Raw genomic sequence first — 27,815 nt, forward strand, 5'->3', positions numbered from 1 at the left:
TTTAATACATGTCAGTCCTCAAAAAATTTTCTCGGAGAAAAACAACCTTAAAAAGTCAACTTCTTGTCTTGGTCAGGACTCAACAACAGTGAAATGCTGGTGGTGATTCATGTGGCTTCATGGTGCTCTCGAGTATTAGAAGAACTAGAAATATTTGTTCCTAGAGACCAGCAAAGTGATTGATGTTGTATTATTAAAATTGTTCTCAAATACCACAAGAAGTATGCACATTACAGTCCTCACATAAAAGTTAGACAGCAGCAAGCCATTTATTTACTGGCCTCTCTTCATTTCAACCTGACATTGATTTAAAATTTAGAGATAAAAAGGGTGGGGGGGAAAGGCCCTAGAGTGTCCACTGATTCAGCCAGGCCAATGCTCTATCTAACATTTTAAAGGGTCATTAGTACTAGAACGAATTTCTACATTCACAGTATCAGATAAGTTTATGTAATTTCCAATTAAAACAGGAAAGAGAAAGCCCTGGAATTTTGAGTTTATATCACAAGCTACATCTGCACATTAATATATCAAAATCGGGGCAATTCTGTTCAAAATCAGATAGATGCCCAAACATGTGAATAAGGTAAAAGGCTTATGGGAAATTCTCTGTTTGTCACTCCTCTTCCCTACCAACGAATTGCACAATGTTCTTCAAGACAGTTTATAAGCTATACTTAAAATTTTAACTACATTTCGTGTCAGTTTAGGAAAGCTAATTCACCATAATAACGAATGTGTGTGTTAATTTCATCTTCTGATACTACTTATTTTACATGCTTCATCAAAAGCCATCCATGTCTTTAAAAACAAAGCAGCAGAGGAAACTTAAAGATAATCCATTAGCAGCAAATTTGGCCAATGTGTTCATTAACTCAACTAGTACCACAAGTATGCAATTGATAACACGCTGAAGGTACTGGCAACACAAAAAATCTTAAAACTGTGATAATAAATGATTTAGTTGAGGAGACTTTTTTAATTGTGTCAGTTCACCACTCATGCATGAGAAAGTGGGATATATATGTCATTCTGCTCTGTTAAGAGTCAAAAAGTTAAGTTAGTATAAACCTGAGGACACGGCTATGCTCTCTGTAACATATTAAACATTATCCCTGGATTTTAAGTATACTTGTTATTTCACTTTCGGGGAAGGCAGGGAAACAAGCAATCTTGGCTCACCAATTAAGAAAGTCCTAAACTATGAGCTTTCTCCAGGTGGCTTTGGAGAAGGAACTAACTTCTTCAGCTCTATGTGCTATGTAAATTGAGGTTAACAATAATAATCATCAGGGATGTACTATCAAATCTCAGTGTTCCTTTTTACAATGCTGGAAATTATGCATTTGTGGTCATTTGTTATAGCAGCAACAGGGCGTTAATACTATAGGAAAACAAACAAATCCAATTTACAGAGCTTGCTCATTTCCATAGTGTAAATTCTCCCATGGCCAATTTTAACCCATGCTGTAAGCTGCTGCTCAGTCGGCTAAGCTGGTAAGAACTCATTTCCGTACCACTGGGTATAACTACAAACGGCACTAGTAACAGAGGATACCTGTAAAACCCTGATCCAAGACTTCTGTGTGATTCTCATAGGGTCATTAATTAATCTTCAGTACTTTAAGAGTTCCTTCAGCTGGTGAATGGGCTGATTAGCCATTATGCCAACGCCATCTTTCTTCAACCCCCACTCACACCACCTGCCTGACCCACACGTCTGACAAAGATAGCTGCTCTTCCTGGCATACCAAATATATGCCAAAATTGTAGAAGTGCTGAGTCCCACCACATGAGGATTTGCTAACCATGATACCAGTGATACCAGTCAATGATGACTCAACAAATTGTCTCAAAAATCTTCACTGGCCTGGATGCTACAATTTCTGGCATCCTAGGTGTAGGGGGCAGTCATGTACATGGCCACAGCTAAAGGGGAGGCTTCAGTGTCTCCTGTGGTCTGAGGAGACAAACTCTTGTGCAATCTTCCAAAAGAGCTTTTTGCAAATGAAGGAAGAAGGACCTCTCAGAGGCCTGCCTCCATGTCACTAAGCCAGTCACTCTCCAAAGGAGGTTTACAAAGAGAAAGCTGCAAGAATTTCAGCCTCCTCACTTGGAACTCAGAATGAGGTCTCAACAATTGCATTACAACTTTTCTTTTAGTGCTGCTTCTAGAAACTCACCCCAGGAGATTCTGACCCAGTAAGACAAGGTCCTAGAACTGGTATGAAGAAATGCCCCAGCAGTTCCTCTAATCTGTGGTTTGAAACCATCAACTAGACCAGTGTGTCACAAACCCGGTGACCTTTGGCAAGTGACCTTTGGTCCACCAGGGGACCTTTGGCAAGTTCTAGGGACATTTTCGGCTGTCAAAGCATGGTGGGTGGGTGGAGGAACACTACCAGCATCTAGCGGGCACAGAGAGGGATGCAGGGAACATCCGACAATGCACAGGGCAGCACCACACAAAGAATCATCAGTTCAGAAGGTCAGTAACAACAAAGTGGAGAAACCCTGAACCAGATCAGCCCAAGGCTCTATGTCTCCCATATTATGTCTATTCCTGGCAACAAAATCTCTGACAGTGAAATAGGCTGCGGCAATGCATTATTAATTAAAGATGGATTTCTGTATAGATTGGAATATAAATCCTAACACCTTGTTTGTGCCAAGCAATAATTAGTATTACAGCAATAACAACCTGTGCCAAAGGAAATTTTAAAAGGTGCCATATCGTTCTGTCTACATGAACTGTATAGGATTTTCTAGAGAATTACTTTTTAAGTCACTTCTTTAAGTGTAACAAAGTCATTCATACACATTTAAATCTTCTTTATAATGATGTTTTTCCTCCACAGAAATGCCACTTTTCATTCATCTATTTTGTTACGATATTTCCTGTAATATTTTCTTCAGAAAAATATGCTAGGATTAAGGGAAGAATCTTCCAAGCAAAACTCTTAAAGCAGTTAATGAATATGAAAAAAAAAAATCATACTCTGCTTTTCTCATTTACCTTCTCTTTCTAATGTAAATGTTAATCCCTTCTAAAGTAATTGGGCCCACTTACATTGCCAACCGCAATTAACACATACTCAAAATTGGCTACAAGTAAGGATGAGACACCAGCAAAGACAAGGATCTTGTATTCAGTAGACTTCTGTTTCCTGAAATTAAAATCTGAAATGACTGTAATTACTCACAAAGAAGGCTTGGTTGACCAATCCAGCTTTCTCTGGAAACTGATGAAAAGATAGCCCAAACAGGAAGAAAATCATGAAGGCAAAACTCACTGGTCTTTTCTTTTCTTTTTTTTTTTTTTTTAAGATTTTATTTATTTATTTGACAGAGAGAAATCACAAGTAGATAGAGAAGCAGGCAGGAGAGAGAGAGGGAAGCAGGCTCCCTGCTGAGCAGAGAGCCTGATGCGGGACTCAATCCCAGGACCCTGAGATCATGAGCTGAGCCGAAGGCAGCGGCTTAACCCACTGAGCCAGCCAGGCGCCCCTCACTGGTCTTTTCAAGAAACTTCTAAGGACATTGTTCAGACGGTAGCGTAAAGTCCAACATGCATCAGGCTTCTCATCGAAGTATATAAATGCAATGGCCAAATGACTACAGCTAGTCTTTTCAACTTCACACTCAGCATAAAAGAAAACAAAGCTTTCTAGTATTGGACAGGAGAAGGGCGATTCCAGACTGGCAGTTTACTGGGGCAATAAAGTCATGTATGGCTGTTCTTCAAGACACTGTGTGTAGGGGAAAGTCCTCTGGGCTGGTTCTTGTGAATACACTGGTTATTTGTTCAGATTCCAAAAGAGAGTCATCTCATTTGCCCTGACCTTGACTTAGAAGTTCTTCTGGGGGCAAAGGAAATAGACAATGCAGGTCAACCACTGCTTCTTGATGCGTTATGCAACAAGCATAAGACAAGGAAAGCAAAAAGTTCCTATGAGTTTTACATGATGCCAAGTGCAAAAGATCAGACGGGCAGACATTATTACTACTAGCCTTCATGGATTATGCCACTTACATCTTCACAACAACCCTATGAGATAAATACTTCACTTCACGGTGAAGACACTGAGGTGGGAAATTTTCAGTAAACCGCCCACAGTCACACAAGTGACAAGCAGTGGAAACGGGCTTTAGACTGGGCTAACAGGTGCTAGAGCCCCTCAGAGCCCCTCTCTCTTAATCACTGTGGCCATACCATTTCTCTACAGATGAGATGGCCTGTGTGGGGAGGGTTTTGAGGCCGGAGGGTATTAATGAAGAATGAACCCTGTCAGTGGCCCACAACAAAGCTGTCCTCCCAGAAAGCCCATCACACCAATGCTAGTGCTTCCAGCCACACACAGATGCAGATCGCATGACTGCCCTTCCATCACCTTCAGACACAAAAGGTATATTACCCTATGATATTAAACAACTGGTTCCTTTTATTCCAAGCAGTTGCTTTCCTTTAAGCTTCGGTTAGAAGAGCAGTTGGCTATGCTCGCAAGCCATTAGCACTCCTGTGGGCTTAAACGTGCCACATAAAATAAATTGATCATATTTGGGCATATGCTCTGAATAGGCAATGGGAAAACCAGCCTCTGTATTGACCCACAGAGTTCCATTTCCAAGCTTCTCAGTCCTTTTTATTGCCCTGTCATCAAGTTAGTTCTAATACAGTTTACAATTTATATGCTTATTTCGTTTAACAGGCTATAATAACATTTATTTTGGCTGCTTTTCGTTGATCCTGTATAGATGCCAATAGTAGCGCCCTCTACCCTGCTCCTCATGTGAGGAATCTAGAGTTGCTAAATCCATAAAACACAAGGCATGAAAATATGCCTTGAAATGTTGCAAAACTCCGAAAATTCACTGATGAAGGAATTTGCAAACCGAAACGGGCACTGAGTAAAGACACAAAGGAGCCAGCCCTTCACGAACGAAGGCTTTTTATTTTGGTGTTTGTGGTGTTGTTTACAACAATGCGTAAGCTTGACAAAGGACTGAAAAAATTCAAGTGACAGCTGACAAAGTCATCATGTTGACTGCAGAAAACCTAAAAATGCAGAAGGTTGGGGAGGTAAGATTCTAATGACTGTGCCCTGAATCTGGCAATTAAGAAAGCATTGCATTCCAACTGTGGAGTGGTGACAGGATCTTATTGAGGTGACTTTCTGTAGAGTCCAGACACAAGGGCTATTCTTAGAACAACCAAAAAAAGCATGGAGCTGCCTAAAAATAATGATGACTCAACACCTAGAGGCTTCAATGATGTAATGTTGTCAAAGAACACCCTCTCTCCTCACAGGTTGCAGCTTTTAAAATAAGCAAGCTCACAGCTCACTTTCTGAGGAAAGCAAAAATTTCACACACTGAAGGAGAAAACGAGGACACGTGGGTCACACCTACAATGTTCCATCCACGCATCGCGCGTCATGGTGGCCTGTTTCGCTCGTGGAGGAAGCCCCTGCCAGAGTCGGAGTCCGTCCTTTCTCTCTGCCACCCACACGCATCAGTTGTCCTTTCAAAGCAGGGCCTGTGAGGCAGGACAGCAATGCAGATTACACAAGAGGCAGGCTGAAAAATCTGTCCTCGGGTCACCGCAGTCAGCACACTGCATCGCAAAGGATGGGTAGCTTTGGGTCCAGACTGTTGTACAAGGGCAAGGCAGGAGCTCCAAACAAGAAACAAAAATGTATCCCAGAGGCTTCTCCCTCCCCTCTTAGGCGGGCTCCTCTATAGGTTCTACCCACCGCCATGACTTACTTCACCTGACTTGTGCTCTCATTATCAGACCCCAGGGAGCATTAAGCTTCACGAGGGATCGCACCTCATTCATTTTTATACTCTCAGTCGCCAAGAGCAATGTTTGGGACATGGTAGATAGTCAATAATTGTTTAAAATGTGATGGCTAGATGGAGGAGACTGATGAATGATGCAGGAAAGATGTTAGTGTTCGAAGCTGATGGCCAAGAAAGAATTCTTGAGACATCCTTGGTGCAAAAAGGTGGTTTTATGAAAACACGGGGACAGGACTCAGCCCACAGCAGAAAGAGCTGCACTGGGGTACGAGGAGTGGTCCATTCTATACTTCCAAGTTGGGAGGGGGGTGAGGGATAGCGTGAGCCTCCCACGTATTTTGGGAACAATGTTTCCAGGATCCCGAGGGGGCTAACAATTTTTAGGAAAATGTCATTTATTATTGTTGAGTAAACCCTCAGTCATGAGACTCATGTATATCGATGGGTCATGTGCTCGGAGGATGACTGCCAACATGTATGTTGGGGACGGGGATTGAGATAAAGGATGTTTCCAAAGGAATTTTTATAGGTTAAAGTAGACTTACAGGATACGGGGGGTTGGGCCTGAGATTGCCTTTTGCCCTTAGTGAAGTATTAACATCTAGGCAGCTGAGTTCCTAGAGGAATGTCACTCTGTCTGTTTCAAGGATTTGTCAATGGGCTTAAGAGTACAGAAATTTAATAATTTTCCTTCTGCCTTTGTTTCTCAATTAATGCAGTACTCTCTCCTGGTCAGCATACTATGATTCACTGCCCTTCCCTGAGTATGTAGATTGTATATCTTAGGATATGTCTTAAGTATATCCTAGGATATAATATCTTCTAGGAGTAGGTTCACTAAAAAGGGAATTCTTGACCAGAAAATAATCTTCAAAGATATGGGGAATCTGAATCCCAAAGTTAACAGCAGCAATGTCCACAACAGCCACACTGTGGAAAGAGCCAAGATGTCTATGGACAGATGAAAGTATAAAGAAGATGTGTTATGTATATACAGACACGCACACAAACACACACAATGGAATATTATTCAGCCATCAGAAAGCATGAATACTTACTGCCTACACAGACGTACATAGAACTGGGGGGTATTACGCTGAGCGAAATAAGTCAATGAGAGAAAGACAATTATCACTCATATGTAGAATATAAGAAGCAGCGCAGAGGACCACAGGGGAAGGGAGGGAAAACTGATGGCAAGTCATCAGAGAGGGAGATAAACCCTAAGAGAGTCTTAATTCTAGGGAACAGACTTAGGGTTGCTGCGGGGGCGGGGGAGGTAACTGGGTGATGGGCATTAAAAAGGGCACGTGATGGAATGAGCACCGGGTGTTGTATGCAACTGAGGGATTACTGAACTCTGTACAGCTGAAACTAATGATGCACCATATGTTGGACAAGTGAATTTTTTTTTTTTTTAAGATTTTATTTATTCGACAGAGAGAGATCACAAGTAGGCAGAGAGGCAGGCAGAGAGAGAGGAGGAAGCAGGCTCCCCACCGAGCAGAGAGCCCGATGCGGGGCTCGATCCCAGGACCCTAGGATCATGACCTGAGCCGAAAGCAGAGGCTTTAACCCACTGAGCCACCCAGGCGCCCCGAGTGAATTTTTTTAAAAATGGAAAAAAAATCTTCAAGTCCAAAAGATTATTGAGTCCTGTAGGAGATACTCGGGAACAGGTTGTTCCCCACACCACAGAGCCAATGAATCTGTTCTTGAGGCTTGCTCTGCTCAGCAGGAAATAAAGCCAGGGACAGGGGTTTGAGAGTCAAGGCTGGGTGTATTATAAATAGATACCAACCCCCCACAAAAAAAAAACAAAAGAAAAACAAAAACAAAAAAACCCTGCATCCTATTTAATATGCTATTTCTTACATGTACCACTGTTTCTTTTTCAAAAAGGTGACCTTGTTACAGTAATACTTTCATTGTGCATTTCTGGAATTCCCCAAAGTCAGGTCCTAATCTCCAAAAGAAAACCATTCTTATTATTTTGTAGCAATTCTCCTTCTGGTGTTTTGTGCATGTTGCTTTTAAATAAAAATTATTTTACTATTACTACGGTGGGTTACCGGCCTGAATCACCATGCATTCATTAACTTAGTTTCCACAACTTCAAATCTACCCTAAAAACCAAGGATTTGCAAATCACTCAAAACACTGCAAAGAAAGTACTCTTGATCAGGCCCAAAGAGAAGTTCTTTTGAAAGAGACCATAGTTGCTTAGATATGCAAATTTAAAGAAGTTTCTTTAGAGGAAAGACAACCCCAATGGAGCTGAGAACCCAGCAGACAACAGGAAGTAGGGAAGGGCAGAGCTAAGAAAACAAATGCATACCCACCTTCCCCCCTTTCTAAAGCATGATGGCCCCACCCTGCTGACTCCCACATTTAGAGCAGGGCTAGGGGTAGGAAGCAGATTGAACCAAAGCTAGTTAATGGTGCCAAATTTCTCACACTGAAGACTCATTCCTCTGAAATTTTTGAAAGAAGCTATTTGAAGCTAAACTCTTTTCTTCTTCTGTGTTCCTTGCAAAGCCTTGAACTTCACCCACATAGCGATAAATTTAAAATGCACTTCTGGTGCAAGTCTTACAACTGGAGAGAATGTAGTACCAAGGAGGAATATAATCTCTTCCAAGGAAAGAATACAATCCTCAAGGAGCAGGCATTGAAACCACAGAAATAATTTGGCTCTCGGCCGTTAGGAGTCAAAATTAGGTTCATGTTAGAATCTCAAACTTAAATCCATGTAACCTCAAATGGCTTATGTGTTCTTCTTCTCACCAATTAAGTATTAGAAATAACAATCAGATTTAAGAGTCAAACTAAAGCTCTAATTATGTGACCAGGTGCTTCTCTAAACACAAGCAGCCCACATGTACAGTGGAAAGTGGTAACTGTGATTGCCACGTTACATTTTTCCCTTGAAGATATGTTAAAATTATTCTTCCAAACAATATGAATTATAGCAAAAATATGTATATGTTATTCTAAAAATATATCATCTACTAATGAAGGTGATTTTTTTTCTATTCATAATGGAATTTTAAACATCTGCAAAATATACCCTTAGTGACTCCTGGCCAGCCTCCTTACATAGTTAAAGACAATTGTTAAAGTTCTGCTAAGGATATGAGCAGTTTGATGAGGTAATTCAGAAAATGTTCTTGCATTATACCTATGCATGATTAGGTTGCTACAAAAGAAACAGAATATCAAGACCACTAAGAATAAATACATTAGCCATGACTGAGTATTAATTTTAAATTTGAACTTCCTGGAAGCTAAGGAAAAAAAAAAAGTAAGTTACATAAACTTCCTAGTGGGGAAAAAAAAAAACAGTTCCCCAAAGTAAACAAGGTTTTCTCAGTACTATGTTCCGAAAGAAACATAACACATGAACCTTATTTGTGGAAACCTGAACAACATGTATCCTAGAACAAACACAGAAACAGTTCACATGCAGCAAAGGCTGAAATTAAACTTTCTAGAAACCCAAAGCTATCCTATCAAAGCACAACTTCCTTAGGATTCTACAAGGATTGGTTAAATCCAGCCTTTCTTCCTACCTCCACAGCACAGGGGCCATCTGGGCTCTCCTTTCTGGAACCAGAACCAGAGAGTCACAGGCTGGGTAGTGAGGAGGGGATAAAAGAGAATGAGGAAGGGAACCAGTGTTTACCAAGGAGACCTAGCATCGTGTCACCTCCTCTTACCCATTTCACCTCATTTCATCACATAACAAAACTACAGAGAAGGTATGGCCAACCCCATTTTATCAAAGAGAGAATGGAGATTCAGAGAAGTTGGCCAAGAGCACGTAATGAGTCCGCAGTAGAGGCAGGATCTGGACCCAGGTTCTTCTAGATCCGAAGTCCTGGCACAGGGCCCTTCTGTCTCTCTCTCTAAGTGCCCAACGTTATATCGAGGACTGGGGGGATGGGGGAGACTACAGGATGCAGAAGAACCATGAGCTTTCTCTATTGCCATCAAGACACTTGGATTCACCCAGCTGGAATGTTAAGACCAGACCATCATATGAGGCAGTGTTTTCTATGCATAAATAATATACTAAATGACCTGGAGTTAGTAACAGCTGCAAATAAAGGGGGAAGGTGTAAGGTTTGAACAAAGCGCAAGATATGATATTTCAACCTATATGCTGAAAAATCTTACCCATGTCATGTATCTGATCAACGGGTCTCCACATCAAAACACGGATGGGAGATTACAGTGCTTACAGTTAAAGCAATGGTTATGCTGTATAATAAAACATCCCCAGCAAAAAAAAATATTGCCAAAATATCACCAGAAACTGATCAAACTTAAAAAAAAACAAACCTACACAGATTATGTTCTATATATCCATTCTTCTTAAAAGGTAGGAGAGTATGATTGAACACTGTATGCAAAATTATGTGGGTAGAGAGTTATAAATGAGTAGGTAATAGTGAAGTATAAGTAGTGCCCTAATAACCCCACTCTCATGCAGCAAATATCTCATGATATTAATGCGATCGGCTCTCAGCTCGTCCATACCACACTGATCTCATCCACAGAGCTAAATGTCAGGCCTGCTGTGAAAGATACCTTGGTATTGCTTTAAAGTTCATGTCCAAGCTCTCTGACTTTCTTTGGTTATCTCTGAACAGGTCCAGAATTTCAGACTACTGACCTAAGAACAGAGTCAATGATGTCCAGAAAGGCAGTGGGAGGCCAATGACATTTTCAACTGGTAGGAGCAAAGGAAATAATAATAAACCTCCTTCCCCCACCCTTCCCCGGGGCTCCCTCTCTGAAATTGTCTCTTAAAGAAAGAAAGTTGTTAGGAGACACAACTCAAGAGTTACCCTTGAATTTATACAACCTTTTAAATTTGAAATAATTCAAAGTTTTCCATTATGATGAGGACCACTATGATGGTTGTGCCTTGCTTGTACTTTTCAGGGGCTTCTGGCCTGGGAAGAGATCAGAGAATGAAATCCAGCCTGTCCTCCACCTGTCAAGCCGCTCACAACTGCTCTGGGCTGCATCCACCACCCCTTCAGCTGAGGGAAAAGGGCACTACATTTTCAAATTCACTATCTTGGCCCAGACAGTATGTCCTAAGGTTGCTTCTGCCCATGAGGGCACCTTCTCATAATTCACAGCATCACTATATAGGCCAGCAGCAGCTCTGATGGACACCATCTAAAATGGTTTCCAAGTACCTTCATCTTTCCAAAAAGGGAAAAGCCTCCTGCCCCTCTTTAATATTATCCTGGACTCACTGGAACATGGCAGCCGTTTTTCCCCAGGTGCCATCAGGAATATACACTCACCTTCTCTTTGGCACAGAAACCAAATACTCTCAACTTTTTATGCACCAGGCTTAATTCTTTCCACTGCCTCAATTATTTGCAGGTAGTTAAGTGGGGCATTTAGAGTGGCTTGTCAGATGCTCAAGCCCCAGGCGGTCACTCAGTTCTGTGGAGAAGCAAGACACTAAATATGCCTCTGGAATATTTCAGTCACTTTAAGAAAGGTTAAGGTTCCAGGGAATGTCCTACAGCAGCTTTCAAATCTGCCCCACGCTGGGCCTCTCATCTGGCAGGTGCCCCCAAGTGATTAGCGGTGACTAATTATGGTTCCCAGTCATTGTCCAGAGAAAAGACAAAATGGGAATAACTTAACTGCGTACAATGATACCCACTGTCTTTTTCACAATTCAGACCTTCTTTAAAGCAACAAACCTATTTGTAAATGTCACTTTCACCCATCCAGGATGAAAAGCACAAGAAAAACAGCACAACTCGCTCTTATTCTCAAATATGTGGTATCTAATTTAATTGTTAACTGCTTTAGTATTTAAAACAAATGCTCAGTTACCATTTTCCCACACTCAGGCCACCATAGTCTACTTCATTTCTTCTTTTTTCAACCTATCTTCAGCAGCACTTAAACTACAGTAAATCATCTTCTTGTTTATCCTTTGCTACACATTTACAACTGAACTGATTCGGACTCAATGTATTTACATCTAGCTTGAGTCTTGCTATTGGATTGCCTCAGTTCTCTGCTTTACATTCTTTTACTTGACTGTTCAAGTGGTGGATAGCCAAGTTTATTTCTAGAACTGGTTTTCCAGAGTCGAGTTGAGAGATGGTAAGGTACAGTGGGTAATGAATCAGAATTGAACATCAAGAGGACTTGTGCTTACTGTATCAACCTAGATAGACTAAGTTATACTCTTAAGAACAAACTCCCTAATTCCAGTGGTTTAAATCAACGAAGGCTTTTCTTTTTCCTTGTCATGTTACATGTTCCTCATGTTGGCCAGAACTCTGTGTCAACACTCTCCTTGCCCTACAACCAAAACTACGAGAGTAGGCACCACCTGGCACAATGCCAATCGCCCCAGCACTGTGAAAAGAACATTCTTCAGGGTCAAACATCCATAATTAAATGCTTAACTTGGAAGTGACAGGTCGTTTCTGCTTACACACTGGGCAGAACTAGCCAGAGGGGTCCACAGAACACAACTGTGATATACACTCGGGGGGAGAGAAGCAGAAAGACACCCCCCTTATAGGACTGTCATGACAATTAAAGGCTTTAGTGTTTATAAAGCCATTTGGAAGAGTACTTGGCACCTTGCTGTATGCAACTAAGTACCTGCTGCTATTATTCCTAATCACGATTATTTTTAAACTGAATAAATTCATCATTTTTGGAGGCCACTATCAAGTCAGGTTTCTCCTTACTCAATTGCATTTGGCTAAATGTTTCGTGATGATTGTTTCCCTGTTCTCCTTGAGCTACCAGTGAATGCCAATGACCCACTGAGCAAACACTCACCTATCTTCAGAACAGACACAGGGCAGCCCCCAGGATATCCCTCCAGCCTCACCTGTCTCAAGATGAGTCTCTGTAACCCAGCTGGACCCAGAAAGGCAAACCCAGGGGAGCATGCCAAAGGGAAATGAACCCTAGTAACTTTTCGGTGTTGCAAGCTGTGAAGATCCCAGTTCTAAATGTGCTTCATACAAAAATATTTATGTTTCAAGCTGTAGCATGCAAACAGCAATCTGCATTTATTGGTTGCAGATGCCAATTTCCTCCAGCTCCGGTTCTCTTCTGTGTTATATAAACAAATCTCAACCATCTGGACCACAACAAGCCACTCTGAAGTATGTGCTCACTCCTTGCAAAAAGCAGCAAATCAAAATATAATCTCACAGAATTCTGCCTCACAGAAAATCGGAGTGAACAATTTTCACAAAGCTGTTTTTCAAAGGTTCTTTAGGTGTCAGAATAGGAAAGATGGGATAGCAGAAAGGAACTTCTCATAAGTACTTTGATGAAGAAAAACTAGCATAACAGGAAGATCAGATCCTGTGGTGTTACCTATATTAACAGTCCAATCTAGGGGCTTCCAAAGTAGCTCAAAAAAGAAAAGGGCTCAGAAAAATCGTCTTAGACGGGTGGAAAGACCGAGAAGAGAGTGGTGCAAGACTCATTCAGGATAATCAGAGAGCAAAAACTGTAATTCCTCCCCAGCTAAGGAAGTTGAAATGTATGCTTTATAATACCTGCAAAAACCAATCTAAACTATAGTCCATCAATATCAAGGAACAATGAACTAGAAGCAGACTATGCCAAGAAAGAAAGGACAAGTTCCATGTGTTGTCACCTACCCACCTGGACCTCTGAAATGAATACGAAGCATCATTTCCCATGTCCTGTCTCCCTGATAGAATTCCAGGCTGCTCAACGCATCTTCCCAAGGCCAAGTATTTTAGAAGATCACCACAGCCAACTTTGCCCACAGGCAAATGCAGGAGGGCTAGAAATGCTTCCTGTTCCTTTTCCCTCCACCTAAAGATATCCCCTTATCAACTTAGCACAGTGCCTAAAATGTCCATCCTTTGGGAAAGAATGATTTTCAGACTTAGGTGACTTAGGTTCATGAACTTGGAACACTGTGTAATTTCCTGAGAGAATGGCATACAAAATAAGTCAGTTCTGTTAAAATGGTGAAAATCAATGGAAGTCAAAGGAAGACCATAAAGGTCTGGGACTTAAAGAGAAGGATGAGGCAGAAAAACGAGGATCCCCAAGGCTCCCCAAATACATTTTCCAGTGTCGTGCCTCCTTGCTACTGTCAACTCATTTGGTATCTGATCATCTTGCTTTGTCGTCCGTAACCATGGATACATAATTAGTCTACTTAAATCAAAACTGAATCTAGATCAGATTATTTGATATCCTGTAGACTTTGCTGAAGTGGGGGCTATAAAACCACCCCAAAGTAGAAGAATTTCTATCTGATTTAATAAGTCCAATTATGTAGACTTTGGCCAATTATAAAATTCACCTCCTTGACTACAAAAATGTGGTCTAAATAATTTGAAACTGGCTCTGCTGAACTACATCTTGTTGATATCAACTCAATATTTTATCGAGGTCATTTAAAAACCAAATACTTTTGGTCAAGCTGCAATGTACCAACTTTGTATACAAATTAAAAGAGAGTATTTTGTAATCCATGATTCAGTCACAGATCAGAGCATCAGAACAGATGTGGGAACTCTGCCCAGGCTTCTGTCTTCCTATATAACCAATCCTGGATCAGGAGATCAGTCATGCTTGAGCAGCACTCCAGAATGGAATAAGTTCCTTCCTAGGTCCTACTGTTCCAATCTACCAGGAAGTATTTAATCAGGAAAGAATCAAAATCCTCTTTTGGTCTCTAAGGAAAATCCTTCTAATTGTTGATTCATTTAGATAAACAGATGACAGAATGAGAAAACATCTTGTTTCATAGTTAATGTCAGGCAGATTTCAGGGGGGAAATTAGTGGGTCTGAGTAAATTCTAATCTGTGTTATAAACTGTTTATAATCCAAGAGCAAAATTCCTAGTTTCTTTCAAAGAGATCACATGCAATTTTCTTTCTTCAAAGAGTCAAGGGATTACAACACTGGAGGTTCTAATCACATTAAAGGCCTCGGATTTCAAGCTATTTTTAGCCTATCATGTCGATGTTCAACTCCAAAGTAATATCAATATAAAACTATCTTTATAATTCCTAATCCTCCAGGCTATCAGAATTGTTTACAAAACCAATAAAATCCAATTAAAAAAAAAAAAAGAAAGACTTCCAGTAATTGTTTTCAGGCAAAAGAGTTTGGAGTTCAGCAATTGGCAAAATCAGCCCAAGTTTGTGAAACGGCAATCATAACTCCTACTCTTATATCTCACACAGAGGCTTATAATTCAGTTTAGGAAAAAAGGCCCTTCCACCCAGGAAGTGTAGCCCATGTTTTATAACATACTATTATAGTACATGTTTACAATTAGAAATCTGCATTTAAAAAAAAAAAAGAAATCTACATTGACAGGAAAGGTTTGATCTATTCAGACACCCCACTAAAAAGATCAGAGAAATCTAAAATGAGCTTTAAAAAGATCTCCAAGCAGAATACTTAATTCCAATTTCCAAGAATACTTACACTGAATCAGGTTTGTTTCTTAACATGGGAAGCTCCATTCTCTGGAAAATACTTGTATACAGACAACCTCATTCCCCAATCACTTCAAATCAACCATTTTTCCTCAAATTCTTACCACACACTTAACAATTCCACCCTGTGTGATACTACTGAGCAAAGCAAGACTCAGACGACCAGACCTTTCTCATAACACCTGCTGGACTCAGCTCACAGCTAGGCTTGGAACATTCACTAACTGCAGCAGAGTTAGGGGTACAAGAGAGCTTGTGCCATTTGGCAGAATAGGAAAAAATAAAACTTTTTTTAAGCAACGTCCCTTTCCTAGCCCAAGGGCTATCTTCTGCAATCGCTATTCCTAACACCATTTGCTCTGTTAGATAGGCCTGTGAGTCTCCGAGGATGAGAGCTGATTTAACATCCACAATCTTGTCACAGTTTGTTGATAACAGAATAGGCTTTTCTCCTCCTGCTCTGCATGCCAAGAACAGAGACAACCACACATTTTCCAAAACTTCAAACCATCAATCACAAATAAGCCATGGAAATACTCTGGGATAATGCCACATCTCCCCCATGATTCCCGAGTAGAAAAGGCTCATTACCTTGCTCTCTTCTCCTTCAAACACTGACTGGTGAACATTGCACGCAAACAGTGAGTTGGGGAGGTCGTTGAAGTCAGTGATTGCTTGAAAGGCTTCCTCTGCGAAACACCGAGTTACGGCCCAGTCTCTGTCTATGCAGCAGAGCAAGAGAAGTCCTCCATCCTCTGGGATGTGCCCCTGCTGCCCCAGGCTCCTCATTCCAATGAAGTAGGATTCTCCCCTCATTCCTGAGGACACAAAGATGGACATACATTAGAGACAGACACTGATTCCTTCACACTTGGTTCTAAGCCCATGGTTCTAGATTGTGTGGGGCAGAGCAGGGGAGTGTGATGAGAAGCAGGGACTAGGAGGAGGAGGAAGACCCAGAAAGTTCACGTTACCCACCTTGGTCTCTTGAGTCACTATTTTCCATCCAGCTCTGCCGCCAGGCAACAACCCAGTCAGCTCTATAATCAAAAAACCCCACTTAACCAAGTTATAAATTGGAGGTTGGGCACTGTAGCCCAGCTGCCCAGCGCTTACTAGATATAGGACCTGGGAAAGATGAAACCTCTCCCGGCCTTCGCGACCGTATGAAAATCATATAGAAACAGGGAGGGCTTTGACAAGTTAGATAATGAATTCTGTAATACCACCGCCCCTGCCACCAATACTACTGATGCCTATCTTTTACTGAGTTCCAGGAACTATTTTAAATGATTGACACACATCAACTAACCTATTAAATCTTCACAACAGTCTATGAGATTGGTACCAATGTTATCCCCATTTTACGGATGGAAAAACTGAAGAACAAAGTAAGGAAGTAACTTTTACTACATCAGTGATAAAACAGCAGGACTGGAATTCAAACCCAGGGAATCTGGCACCAGAGCTCACTTTCCTGTACCATGGAAATGGAACAAGTCAAAATTAGTGCAAGTTCGTATTTAAGGAAGAACAATCTACTTCATCACCACCCGAATCCTGGCTGTGGTAACTCTAGCAGTTAATGGAATATCCATAAAAAGACACACACACGTGTGCATGCACACACACACACACACACACACTCACCCCTACCTTCTGCCTGGGATCATTACTCTAAGTAATTTGTGAATCCTGGATTTTGAAAATAAGTACTATTATGGTTAACCCATAGGATCTAGATACAGATTCCCTTTCCTCATAGCCCCCATCACAGAACTTTCTAGTATTCATCTTACCTAGCTATGTTCAATCATTTTATTATTTCCTAACTCCAACATTTCAAAATTCTACCCAGCTGCAACCAGTTGGAGAGGTTTCTCATATTTTTTTATATTGACACCTTGTAATAGATTTTATCAGCCTCCCCACATATTTTGAGGACAGTAGCTACATTTTTCCTTAGTATCCATTTTCATGCCTGTCATGTTCAGTAATTTGAAGCGCTGAAGGTGAAATAATTTGTCCATGAGCATGCAAGTAAGGCCGACAGACACCTCTAATGTGGCTGCTGGGCCATCTTCAGTAAGTTCCCTTTCCCCAGCCCCAGCATGGCCAAGTACAGGACAGACGGGTGGGACCCACAGAATATCCCTCTGCCCTCATGACATTTGATGGACACAAATTCTGATCCCCAGACCAGTAGGGGTTCCCGTGTATATTTCTCTTGAGCTCTGAATGTATCAATCAGGTGATGAGGTTATGTTTTTGTTTCTATTTTTCCTAGAAACAAAGCCCAAGTGGGAACCTGATCAGCATCACTTGATGGCAATATAAATAATGCATTACATATAAAATCTTGGGGCTGGCTAGGACAAAAGCCAAAAATTTAAAAGGTTGAGGTATAACTCTAAAAGCAGATCAATGTAACTGTGGTAAATACAAACTCTTATTCCATATAACATCCAGTAGAACCATTCCTATATTTCAAAGTTCTTAAAACTCTAATTAATACATTTGCTGTATTTAAGTCAACAAACTTTTTTTTTTTAAGATTTTATTTATTTATTTGACAGAGAGAGAGAGCACAAGCAGCAGGAGCTGCAGGCAGAGGGAGAAGCAGGTTCCCCTCAGAAGCCCGATGTGGGGCTCAATCCCACGACCCTGGAATCATGACCTGAGCAGAAGACAGATGCTTAACCGACTGAGCCATCCAGGTGCCCCAACAAAGTATTTATTTTATTTTATTTTATTTTAGGATTTTACTTATTTATTTGACAGAGCACAAGCAGGAAAAACTGCAGAGGGAGAGGGAGAAGCAGGCTCTCCACTTAGCCGGCAGCCTGATGCGGGGCTTGATCCCAGTACCCTGGGATCATGACCTGAGCTGAAGGCAGTTGATGATTAATCAACTGAGCCACCCAGGTGCCCCAATTTATTTTAAATAAAACTATAGTACAGCTTTCAAGCTTTGTTTTATTCTATAATTAATCCAAGATATATGAATATTTGTAATTACACAGTACTTATATATGTATTTGTTTTCCTTCATATTAATATTTATACTGCTGCTTCAAATATTTACTATAATATGCATAATAACCATCATTTCTTATTAGAGTAATAATTACTTTAATACTAAGAATAATTACTAAAAGCATTAAAATAGTATTATTTTCATCAGTGGATTATAGGAAACCTCTTAATAATGAAGTCAGAATCATCCAGTAGCATGAAGTATAGCTATTATGTGTCAATACTTATTTATTTAATTTACTTGACAGACAGAGATCACAAGCAGGCAGAGAAGCCGGCAGAGAGAGGAGGAAGCAGGCTCTCTGCTGAGCAGAGAGCCCCATGCGGGACTGGATCCCAGGACCCCGGGATCATGACCTGAGCAGAAGGCAGTGGCTTAACTAGCTGAGTCACCCAGGTGTCCCCTGATTCTATTTTTAATCCCATCCCTCTAATTTAAAATTTTTTAATTAATCAAAATTGATCCCAAAATGTTTTCCGAGTTTCAATTACTCTTTTTCTGAAAGAAATAAAAATCCATTGCTGAACAAATTAATTAAATAGACGGAATATTAAGCCTTACTCGGGGCTCATTTTAATCTACTCAAATAGCCTTAACTTCTGTTCTAAGCTGTAACAATACGATTATCTTCAAGAGACTTTATTTTAAGCTCATTACTTTCAGTAAAGATTTAAAAGGTGAATGCATTTTTGGCAAACAACCTATTCTACTTATATGGAGAAATATTTTAGAAGTCAGAGCTTTGAACAAAGGAACCCTGATTTCTCTTTCGAGTCCCATTACTGAGTCAGTAGTAACCTGGAGAGTCCATCAATCATTCGATGACTCAGTTTATCTTTATAAAAGGAGAACAAAAACATCTCTCTGCCTCCCTTCCTCTGCAGAGGAGGAAGAGGCAGGGCAATGAAAGAGAAATGGAAAAACTGATCAACATCAGCATTCACCACTACATAAAAGGATAAGTAATATAAAATAGGGTAAAAACACAACATCACGATAATCTCAGGGCAAGACCGTTATTCTTTGGTATTACCACTAACCTTAAGCAAACGCAAGAAATAAAGGGAAGCTCTCAACACCAAAAGAACTCCTAAAAATAAATGTCAAGGTCTGATACAGCCCAAAAGAACTAGTTTATCTTTAAACTCATTTCAAAACCCTGAACTATTGTAATACAACTTCAAAGCAACAGCTGTCTGCATAGCATAAGAAGCTTTACATGTATCATCCCCATTTCTAAACCTGAGGTTGGTCATCCAAAAAGAACTGCTTTCCCTCCAGACACCTCTGTGGGAGGGTTTCCCAACCTCCCCCATGGTCTGTGAACATGACTTCCTTCCTCTGCACACGCTGAGCACCCCGCACAGCCCTCTCCCAGGGGTCACCCTGCACCTGCTTACTGCTTTACTAGCCCACATCTCAAACCAGACTGGGAGCCTCTTGAGAAGAGAGACTGACCAGTCTTCATCCGTGTATCTTCAGCCTGGTTCATCTAGAAAGGCCTCAAAAGAATGTTTGATGGAATTAAGGAATCATGTAAAAAGGAGTCATCTTCAAAAAATAACAGACAAATATATAAACAAATAATATTTACTTCACATGTATCCACTAACACTGAAAACAACCTGCTGACTTCCATGTTAAGGTTAGATTTATAAGATGGAATTTTATAAATGGAAGATAGCAAGAACCACTCAAAGGATTCCTCTAGCTAAAATGAAAAAAGTGCAGGGAATAATTAAAATAATATATATTTTTTTAGTTATACAAGTTCACTGAAGAAAAAAAACTGAAAAATTCAGAAAGGTACTTTACAAAGAAAATAAAAGCAAACCATAACCCTACTATCTAGAGAATACTGTATTAAAAGTTTGGTACATTTAGTTCTAGTGCTTTTTCACACGTGTAATTTCTAAACAAATTGGGATCCTGCTATTTCGTATCCCACTTCTTTTTCAAAACATTGATATAATCAAGAGCAATTCCCTGTAACATTATATATTCTTTGAAAACACTAATTTTAATGGACACGTAGTATCCCAGTGTACAGATCGGTCATAATTTACTTAACCATTCTTCTGTTATTTGACATTTAGAAAGCATAAATTTCCATCATCATGTGCATCTGGAAACCCACTATCCACTATTAAAATACAAATGGTCTCCTGGAAGAACCTGAAAACTTCTTCACATGCAGAGAAGACACATCTTTATAACATGCTGGAAGGGGCACACTTGGGTTCCACCCCTTCTCAATGTCGCGTGCTTTCCAGACTGTGGTTTTCACATCAGCAAAATGGAGAAAGAATGTGACTTTGTCTATTTTACAGTCTACCGTGAACGTCCAATGAGATGAAGCACATGAACGTCTTTCAAAACCTCCAAAATAATACGTGAATTAAAGCTATTTATTACTCCTTCTCAGCTCATCCAGAGCAAGGCAATGGCAGAGGAACCTGGCCCTACTGAGGTGCCTGCCATCCACTACTGTTAAGTGTAGGGACACATGAATGTCTATGAGGGCTAAGCCCATATCATTAAAATGAGAAACCAGTAGAGATGCTGCTCCAATATTTGGTTTCAGTGTGGCTGGTGACTCCAGAAGAAGGGAATAATAACCATAATACAAGAGAGAGCAATGAAAATAGAAAAAAAGCAATGCTGCCCCCACCCAAACACCACCAACAGCACAATAACGGTTATAATCCCGAGAGTTAGTAGCAATGAGAATAATAAATGCTTGAATTTGACTCATTTTAATGAAGGAGGAAGCATGAAGACAGGAAGATTTTCAATATTTCACTATTTCGCTACAATGTGAAAATGATTTTATCCGAGATCCTCAGATAACCTTATAGCACTTATTAATTAAATATTTAAAGACTTGAAATGAAGACGGTACAGCTCCTTCTATGAAGAGTAGTCCCCTGAAACTTAAAGATGCTCATTCAGTATCAAAGATTTAGCAAATAAATAAATGTTTGTTGTGCAAATAAGGGAATAAATTTTCCCTCAATAAACAAGAATAATTGGGGCGCCTGGGTGGCTCAGTGGGTTAAGCCGCTGCCTTCAGCTCAGGTCATGATCTCAGGGTCCTGGGATCCAGTCCCGCATCGGGCTCTCTGCTCGGCAGGGAGCCTGCTTCCTTCTCTCTCTCTCTCTCTCTGCCTGCCTCTCCATCTACTTGTGATTTCTCTCTGTCAAATAAATAAATAAAATCTTTAAAAAAAATTAAAAAATAAACAAGAATAATTTATTGCCGGGTTTCTACACAAGGAATGAAGCTTTCCAAAACTCCGACTTTTCATTCCATGCAAACACTTACTTGGTACACCTGAACCCAGGAGAAGGGACTTCATAAAGGCAGCTGACTCTGTCGGATATCATTACTGTCACAGTGTTATCAACATGCATGAGAGTCAGATTTCTGAATTCAGAATTCCAGAAAAACCCCACCTTTCTGGGAATAGGGCATATCTCATGCAAGTGGAGAGCCATGCATTTGCTCATAGGATTTCTGGTCTAGAAAGTCTTATATAAGTCTCGGGGTGCCTGAGTGGCTCAATCAGTTGAGTGGCTGCTTTCATCTCAGGTCATGATCGCGCCCCATGTCAGGCTCCCTGCTCATTGGGGAGCCTGCTCTCCCTCTCCCTCTGCCCCTCCCCTTGCTTCTGCGTGCTCTCTCTCTTTCTAATAAATAAAATCTTAAAAAAAAAAAGTCTTATATAAGTCTGGATATAAAAGGAGAGGTAATTCCAAATAATCCCATGAGAACAGCAGAGAGCCAAGACAAAAAAAAAAACAAAACTCATAAAAAAACAAAAACAAAACCAGATTTTAAACCTCCATGGAGATGCTCATATTCATGCTAGCTTCACTATCAAGTAAAATCAGTCCTTGGAAGGGCTAGGGTGGTAATAATCTCATCTTGAGTCCTTTCAACATGAAGAGAACATCACAGCCAATTCTGAGTACCACTCATTACAGAAAAACTAGAAGTCTTTCTCAGGACATTATTTAGAGTCATCCAAGGGCCAAAAGTCATGTCATCTGAAAAACAGGGCCATGGGAAGACATAGCCTCGTGAAGCATAGGAAAAGGAGTCTTGAGTGAAGTCACAGTTGCCATCAACTTCTGAAAGAGGAAAAAGAATTTTAGTGTAAGGTGCTAAGAAAGAAGTCAAAGCAGAGAGAAACAGAGAAAGAATTCATCTTCATGAAAGGTGCCATGGATCTTTCAACAATTCAGGCTGAAACCGAAAAGTCCTGCCTCGTGTCTTAGTGAGTAACTTTTATGAGTGACAGCCAATGAGTCAGTTCCACAGAGCAAGGGACAAACATCCGGTGGGATGTCAGAGGGAATCTTAAGACCAGGGGTCTGGCTGGCTGGCTGCATTTCTGGTATGGTCTCTTCTCACCTGGAAATTTTTATCTTTTCACGATTAGAAGAAAATACACAGAAGAGGAAACTGTTTATCTCTGGGTTTAACGATGCTCAAGAAAGGGAAATTTATAACCTTTAACAAAAGTTTTCTCCGGTGTTAAAACCTTTAATTAGATTCTCATATCTGCCTATGTTTTTTATTTTCCAGGTTATTCAAACCAGAAAATGAGAATTATTTAGATAGTAAATAATGACCCACAAAGGGGAAAAAAATGAGCTAGACTTAAAAAAAAAAGCAACTTACATTGGGTTTATTTTTCCTTAGACAAAAGAATGTTAAAGATTTAACTTGTCTGTTTTTTAAATGAAGAACAGGAATGTAAGACTTTTTGCAATAAGAGCAATAAACAGGGGGAAGAAATGCCTCAATACCATGTTATGGCCAGCTGAGCAGGATAAATAAGGAAAGAGAAGAGCTGGAAATGATTAATGAATAATTCACTTTGACTTTCAGTTCAATTTTGATTGAAAAACAAGTCAAAGGATTATGGGAGTTTTGTTGGTTGGGAGGACTTGAAGAATGACAATGCCCAGCGGACTAAGGATAACAACTAAGAATCCAATGTTGTGTTAATAAAGAAGAAATGTCTACAGCCACTCTTTTTTAAGTTGACTATAAGGTTAAATGAATCCAGTTCAAATTTTTAAAGAATAGAAGACTCAACGTTTTCCAGTGTTTAAAATCCCTTCAGCTCTAAAATTGATTCTTTGACGATAGCCGGACAAAAACAAGCTTATTAGAAAAAAAGTTTTATATGAAAAACAATAATCATTTTAAATTAAATCGTATCCTCAGCTATCATTTTTGGCCTGGCCAAATGGGTAAAGTCTTTTCAATGCCGTTTTGGTATTTTAATATCTAGACCCTCTTAGGGATACACCAGGCCTTTTGTTCATTTTTGTCCATCTTAAAGGGAGACTGAAGTATAATATTAGTAACAACACACCATCCCAGCCATCCTGACATACAAAGGAGAGACATGATATTCTTAGGCCCCGCTCCATAGAAATCCATTAGAGCACTTTCTGAAATATAATGGGACCTATTTAATTCAGCAACAGAATTTTCATACCTGCTGAGTTGCATGAACTTCATGCTATTCTTGATACCATTTGGGATCAGTCCTGAAAGAATCAGGAACATGCAGTTTCCACTCATGGTTTTCAAAGGAAATTATCCACATTCCTCAGTCATGGCTCCCTCTAGGACATGTTCTGGCACCGCTGTTCTACCTTAAGCTCCCACAGGAAAATAATTCAATTAACTCAATTCCCCTAGGAAGCAGCTTCTTATGAATCTTCATGAAACTGGAGAGGAGGGGGAGTTGTTTCCATCATCTCCTTTTGTACTGGATTCTACAGGAGTAATGGGTGTACAGACTTGACCAGAATAATGTGCATGCCAGGGTTTTAATGCCTGTGGTCTGCCAGGAAGATGTGCACATCCTGGATATTATTCCAATGAACAAAATAAAAAGGGAAAGAAGAATCTCAGATTTACTCAGGGTCAGATGGAATAAGGAGATAAGGCATTTTTATTCCACTCCCACAACACTGAGATCATCGAGAAAATGGGTTTCAAAGAGGCTTGTTGCGGGAGAAGAGCGAAGTAGAGAAATCACCACCTTTTATGTAAGGTTGGAGGATTGAGGCGGCTGTTCTTAATGACGGGAAAATCTATTTGTACAAAGAATGACCTACAATGAACCATAGATTTATTAAAGAAAATAAGCAATAATTAGAACCTAACCACCCAAAAGAGAAGAGCTTTGGTCATTGTATTAGTCAAGGTCCCAGTAGGAAACAGATGGCCTGCTCAAATTCGGATCATTCGAAAAGAGTTTGATAAAGCAGCTGTTTGCGGAAGTGCAGGCAGGATATAAGGAAACCACAAAAGGTATTTAAAAACTCTGGGTTAGCACTATCCCTAGACCTCAAGAGGTGGAAAGCGGGGAGGGGTTTTCGGAACGGGAGCACCAGGGAGCACAAGCAGAGGACCCCTGACACATCTTTGGTTGAGGGGTAGAGCCAGTCCACAGTGGCACCACAAAGAGGGAAACAGAGGGATCACTATCCCCATCTTGCTCTCTTTCTATGACCTGCTGGCACCTTCCATTGGCCAAACCCAACTGCAAACCAGAGGGCAAGGGAACTATAGTGGGGAGCACATGGTTCAGCCATCGGGAGCATAGTACACAACGGGAAGCGATGGAGAGAGAGGTTCCTGGGATCAAGTGAAGAGACCAAGCACAGTCTTCGTAACTGGGTAGTCATCTAAACATTTCATAGGTTAACTTCAACCGAACGTGATTTAAACATTTAAACCTGAGGCATTTGTAAATGACAGGTCAAATCAGCCCGCATGATGCAGCCACAGATTTACTATTTCTTACCATATGTACCATTTCTTTGTATTTGTATTTGCCACTGTGGTTTGTTGTTGTTGTTGTTGTTGTTTTTAAGAAGAGGAAGAGTGAAGGGGGATCCGAGCAACAATGTGTGTGCACCACCGCAGACTACGTATTCTTGAGCCACGTGTGGAGGCAGAAAACAGTCCTTTCATTATTGCTGTCAGAAGAAGCTTAAAGAAAGCCCCAAGCCTCTCCATGAGCCTAGCAATTATATGCAAAATAACTTTTCACAGGAGGATAACACTTCAAAAGTGAGCAGCAAAGCAGGTGAAGGTTGCTATGGTAGCTAAGAAGTCCGATTTATCCCGTCGTGTTTCGCCTTCTGCTTTCAGAGCACTGGGGAGAAAAAAGTGAGAACGATCTAGAGCAGAGATGGAGAGATGGGGCACCCTGCCTCCGAGAAAATCCAGCCAAGAAGGGTCAGAGCTGTGCAGACCTTCTAAGTGAGAAAGAAAAGGCAGACTGGAAGGGGCGGGAGGAGGGATACAGGCTGCTCGGAACTCATTAGGAGGCCAAGGAGACAGGTAGCACTCTCTCTGATAAGATTAGCAGAGGACAATCAGCTTGATTGTAAGCTCTTTTTAATGCAAGAGGGCAAAGAATGAGAAAGAGAGAGACAAATATCTTTATTTCTGTGCCCAGCACACAATATGCTATTTTTTCCCCCTCAAATACAGCTAAATGTCCATGGCACCTCCACGTTAAAAACCTTCCATAACTCCCTAAGATCTATCAAATTCAATAAAAACCATTCTTTGGCCCAGCAAACCAGGACCCCCACAAGAAGACGACAGTCTTCCTGTCCAAATGTATCTACTCTCTACCTAGCACAGAGAAGGAAAGTCCTAGTCTCGGCACCAAGTTCCAGCTCCATCAGTAATGACCTCAACAGCATCAGTTATTGACGGCTCCTTTGCTGGGTGGCCCTGAACAACTTCCTTGAGCTTTCCACACATCTCAGCTTTGCTCCTGCCCGCCCCCAGCCCCACCCAGCACCACACCACTCATGCTGAAGTCATTTCTGGGGCTGTTGCCTTCAGACCCCACTCTGAGCCCCAGTGCACGAGATGAGATCATCCCTCACAGACTCCATTGTCTTGTGTCTGTCCCACCTCTCGAGACACGTCCTTTTTCTTACTCCCCCCTCACTGTTGAGGGCAGGGGCTGTGGCTGGGTCTCCCCCACCTCGATGACCCCAGGAGCTGCTAAACAGGACACCATCCTTGGAAGGTGGCCTTTCTCGAACTGAATGGATTTCAAGTTCTGAACGTGACTCTCAGCTTCCGAACATACTAGCTGCCTGTCCTTGGAAAGTAACTTCGTGTCTCTGGGTTCAGTTCCTTATCCATAAAGAAGCGTTAAAAAGAAAGCCAAGGTGCCCAAACTGGCATCCCTTACACCAAGGCCAAGTCAACAAACGTGGGCTTAATATTAAGCTAATTGTAGTTTCAACCTCCTCCCCCCCATGAGGTTTTAACCATTTACTTAGGAATTTTCTGATCAGCACCTATGGTAACCTGTCCCATGGGCCCTCTCCAAACCCCACCACCCCGATGGAAGATATGGCCACCCAGGAAGAGGAAGGTGATCTTGCCTGAAACAATCCTATTCGTCCTGTGGCTAATAACTTTCTTGTCCTACCCTCCTTCCCATAAATACCCGCCATGTTGTACAACACAACTCTTTGGAGCTCTCCTCTACTTGTTAGATGGGAGGCTGCCCAATGCATGAATCGCTTAATAAAGCCAATTTGATCTTCAAATTTACTTAGTTGAATTACTCTGCTTTAACACTGGGGAACACGATGGTATCCATTAGGGTGCCAGTTTGAGGATTTCCTAGCTAACACAAATAAAGCATTTAGAACAATGACTGGGACACACTGTGAGGGCTCAAGAAACATTAACAGTTTTTAGTATTGGCCACCTTAGTCCTCAACAGAGCAACTCCTTAACTGTCTCTCACATGACGTCATCTTCTCCTTCCTAGAGTCATCAGTCTCCTCACACAGAAAGACACGGACTATAGAGGAAAGCAAAGGGTGGGCTTTGGAGTTGGTCTGTCAGGTCTGAATCCTGGCACTGCTACTTTCTCACTGTGTAACCTTGGGGCATGTTACTGGACATCTCTGGGCAGTGTATGCAGTACGGGGACCATAAGAGCACCAACTTCATAGGGTTATTATAGGGACTAAACCCATCCTTCCTCCGCTCCCAAATACCCAAATTCTGGGTGAGTATTCGATTGTTTTCAGGTCTTTAGAAGAGGCTGTGCTTCTATGGTAAGAAATCCAAGAACTCAGAAGTCAGATAGACCCCGGTTCAAACCCCAGCCCTCCACCCACTGCTGACTGGTGGTGGTGGCTGAGCTCTGTGGTCTCGGTCTGAATCCTCCTTCCACAGCCATTTTACTTGGTGATTTTAGGCAAGCTGGTTTCCCTCACGAAGCCTCAGTTTCCAGAGCTGTAAATCGGGACTATTAAGAGCTCCTTTTTGGGGGCACCTGGGTGGCTCAGTGGGTTGAGCCTCTGCCTTCAGCTCAGGTGATGATCTCAGGGTCCTGGGATCAAGCCCCACATCGGGATCTCTGCTCAGTGGAGAGCCTGCTTCCTCCTC

The 27,815-nt window shown here is 41.2% G+C and overlaps 1 protein-coding gene across 3 annotated transcripts in view; it reads right to left on the bottom strand.

The window, feature by feature from the left end:
• Positions 1 to 27,815, bottom strand: part of RCAN2 (regulator of calcineurin 2) — a 270,128-nt gene that overhangs the window by 213,330 nt on the left and 28,983 nt on the right. For all 3 annotated transcript variants that reach the window (XM_004739767.2, XM_004739765.3, XM_004739766.3), the window contains one exon: positions 15,901 to 16,127. In XM_004739767.2, the coding sequence (XP_004739824.1) occupies positions 15,901 to 16,125 (225 nt within the window). In that variant the 5' untranslated portion in view covers positions 16,126 to 16,127. The remainder of the gene's footprint in view (positions 1 to 15,900; positions 16,128 to 27,815) is intronic.

The sequence above is a fragment of the Mustela putorius genome, unplaced genomic scaffold (genome assembly GCF_011764305.1).
Source record: "Mustela putorius furo isolate JIRA1106 unplaced genomic scaffold, ASM1176430v1.1 tig00003983_pilon_pilon_pilon, whole genome shotgun sequence".
Lineage (NCBI taxonomy): Eukaryota > Metazoa > Chordata > Mammalia > Carnivora > Mustelidae > Mustela > Mustela putorius.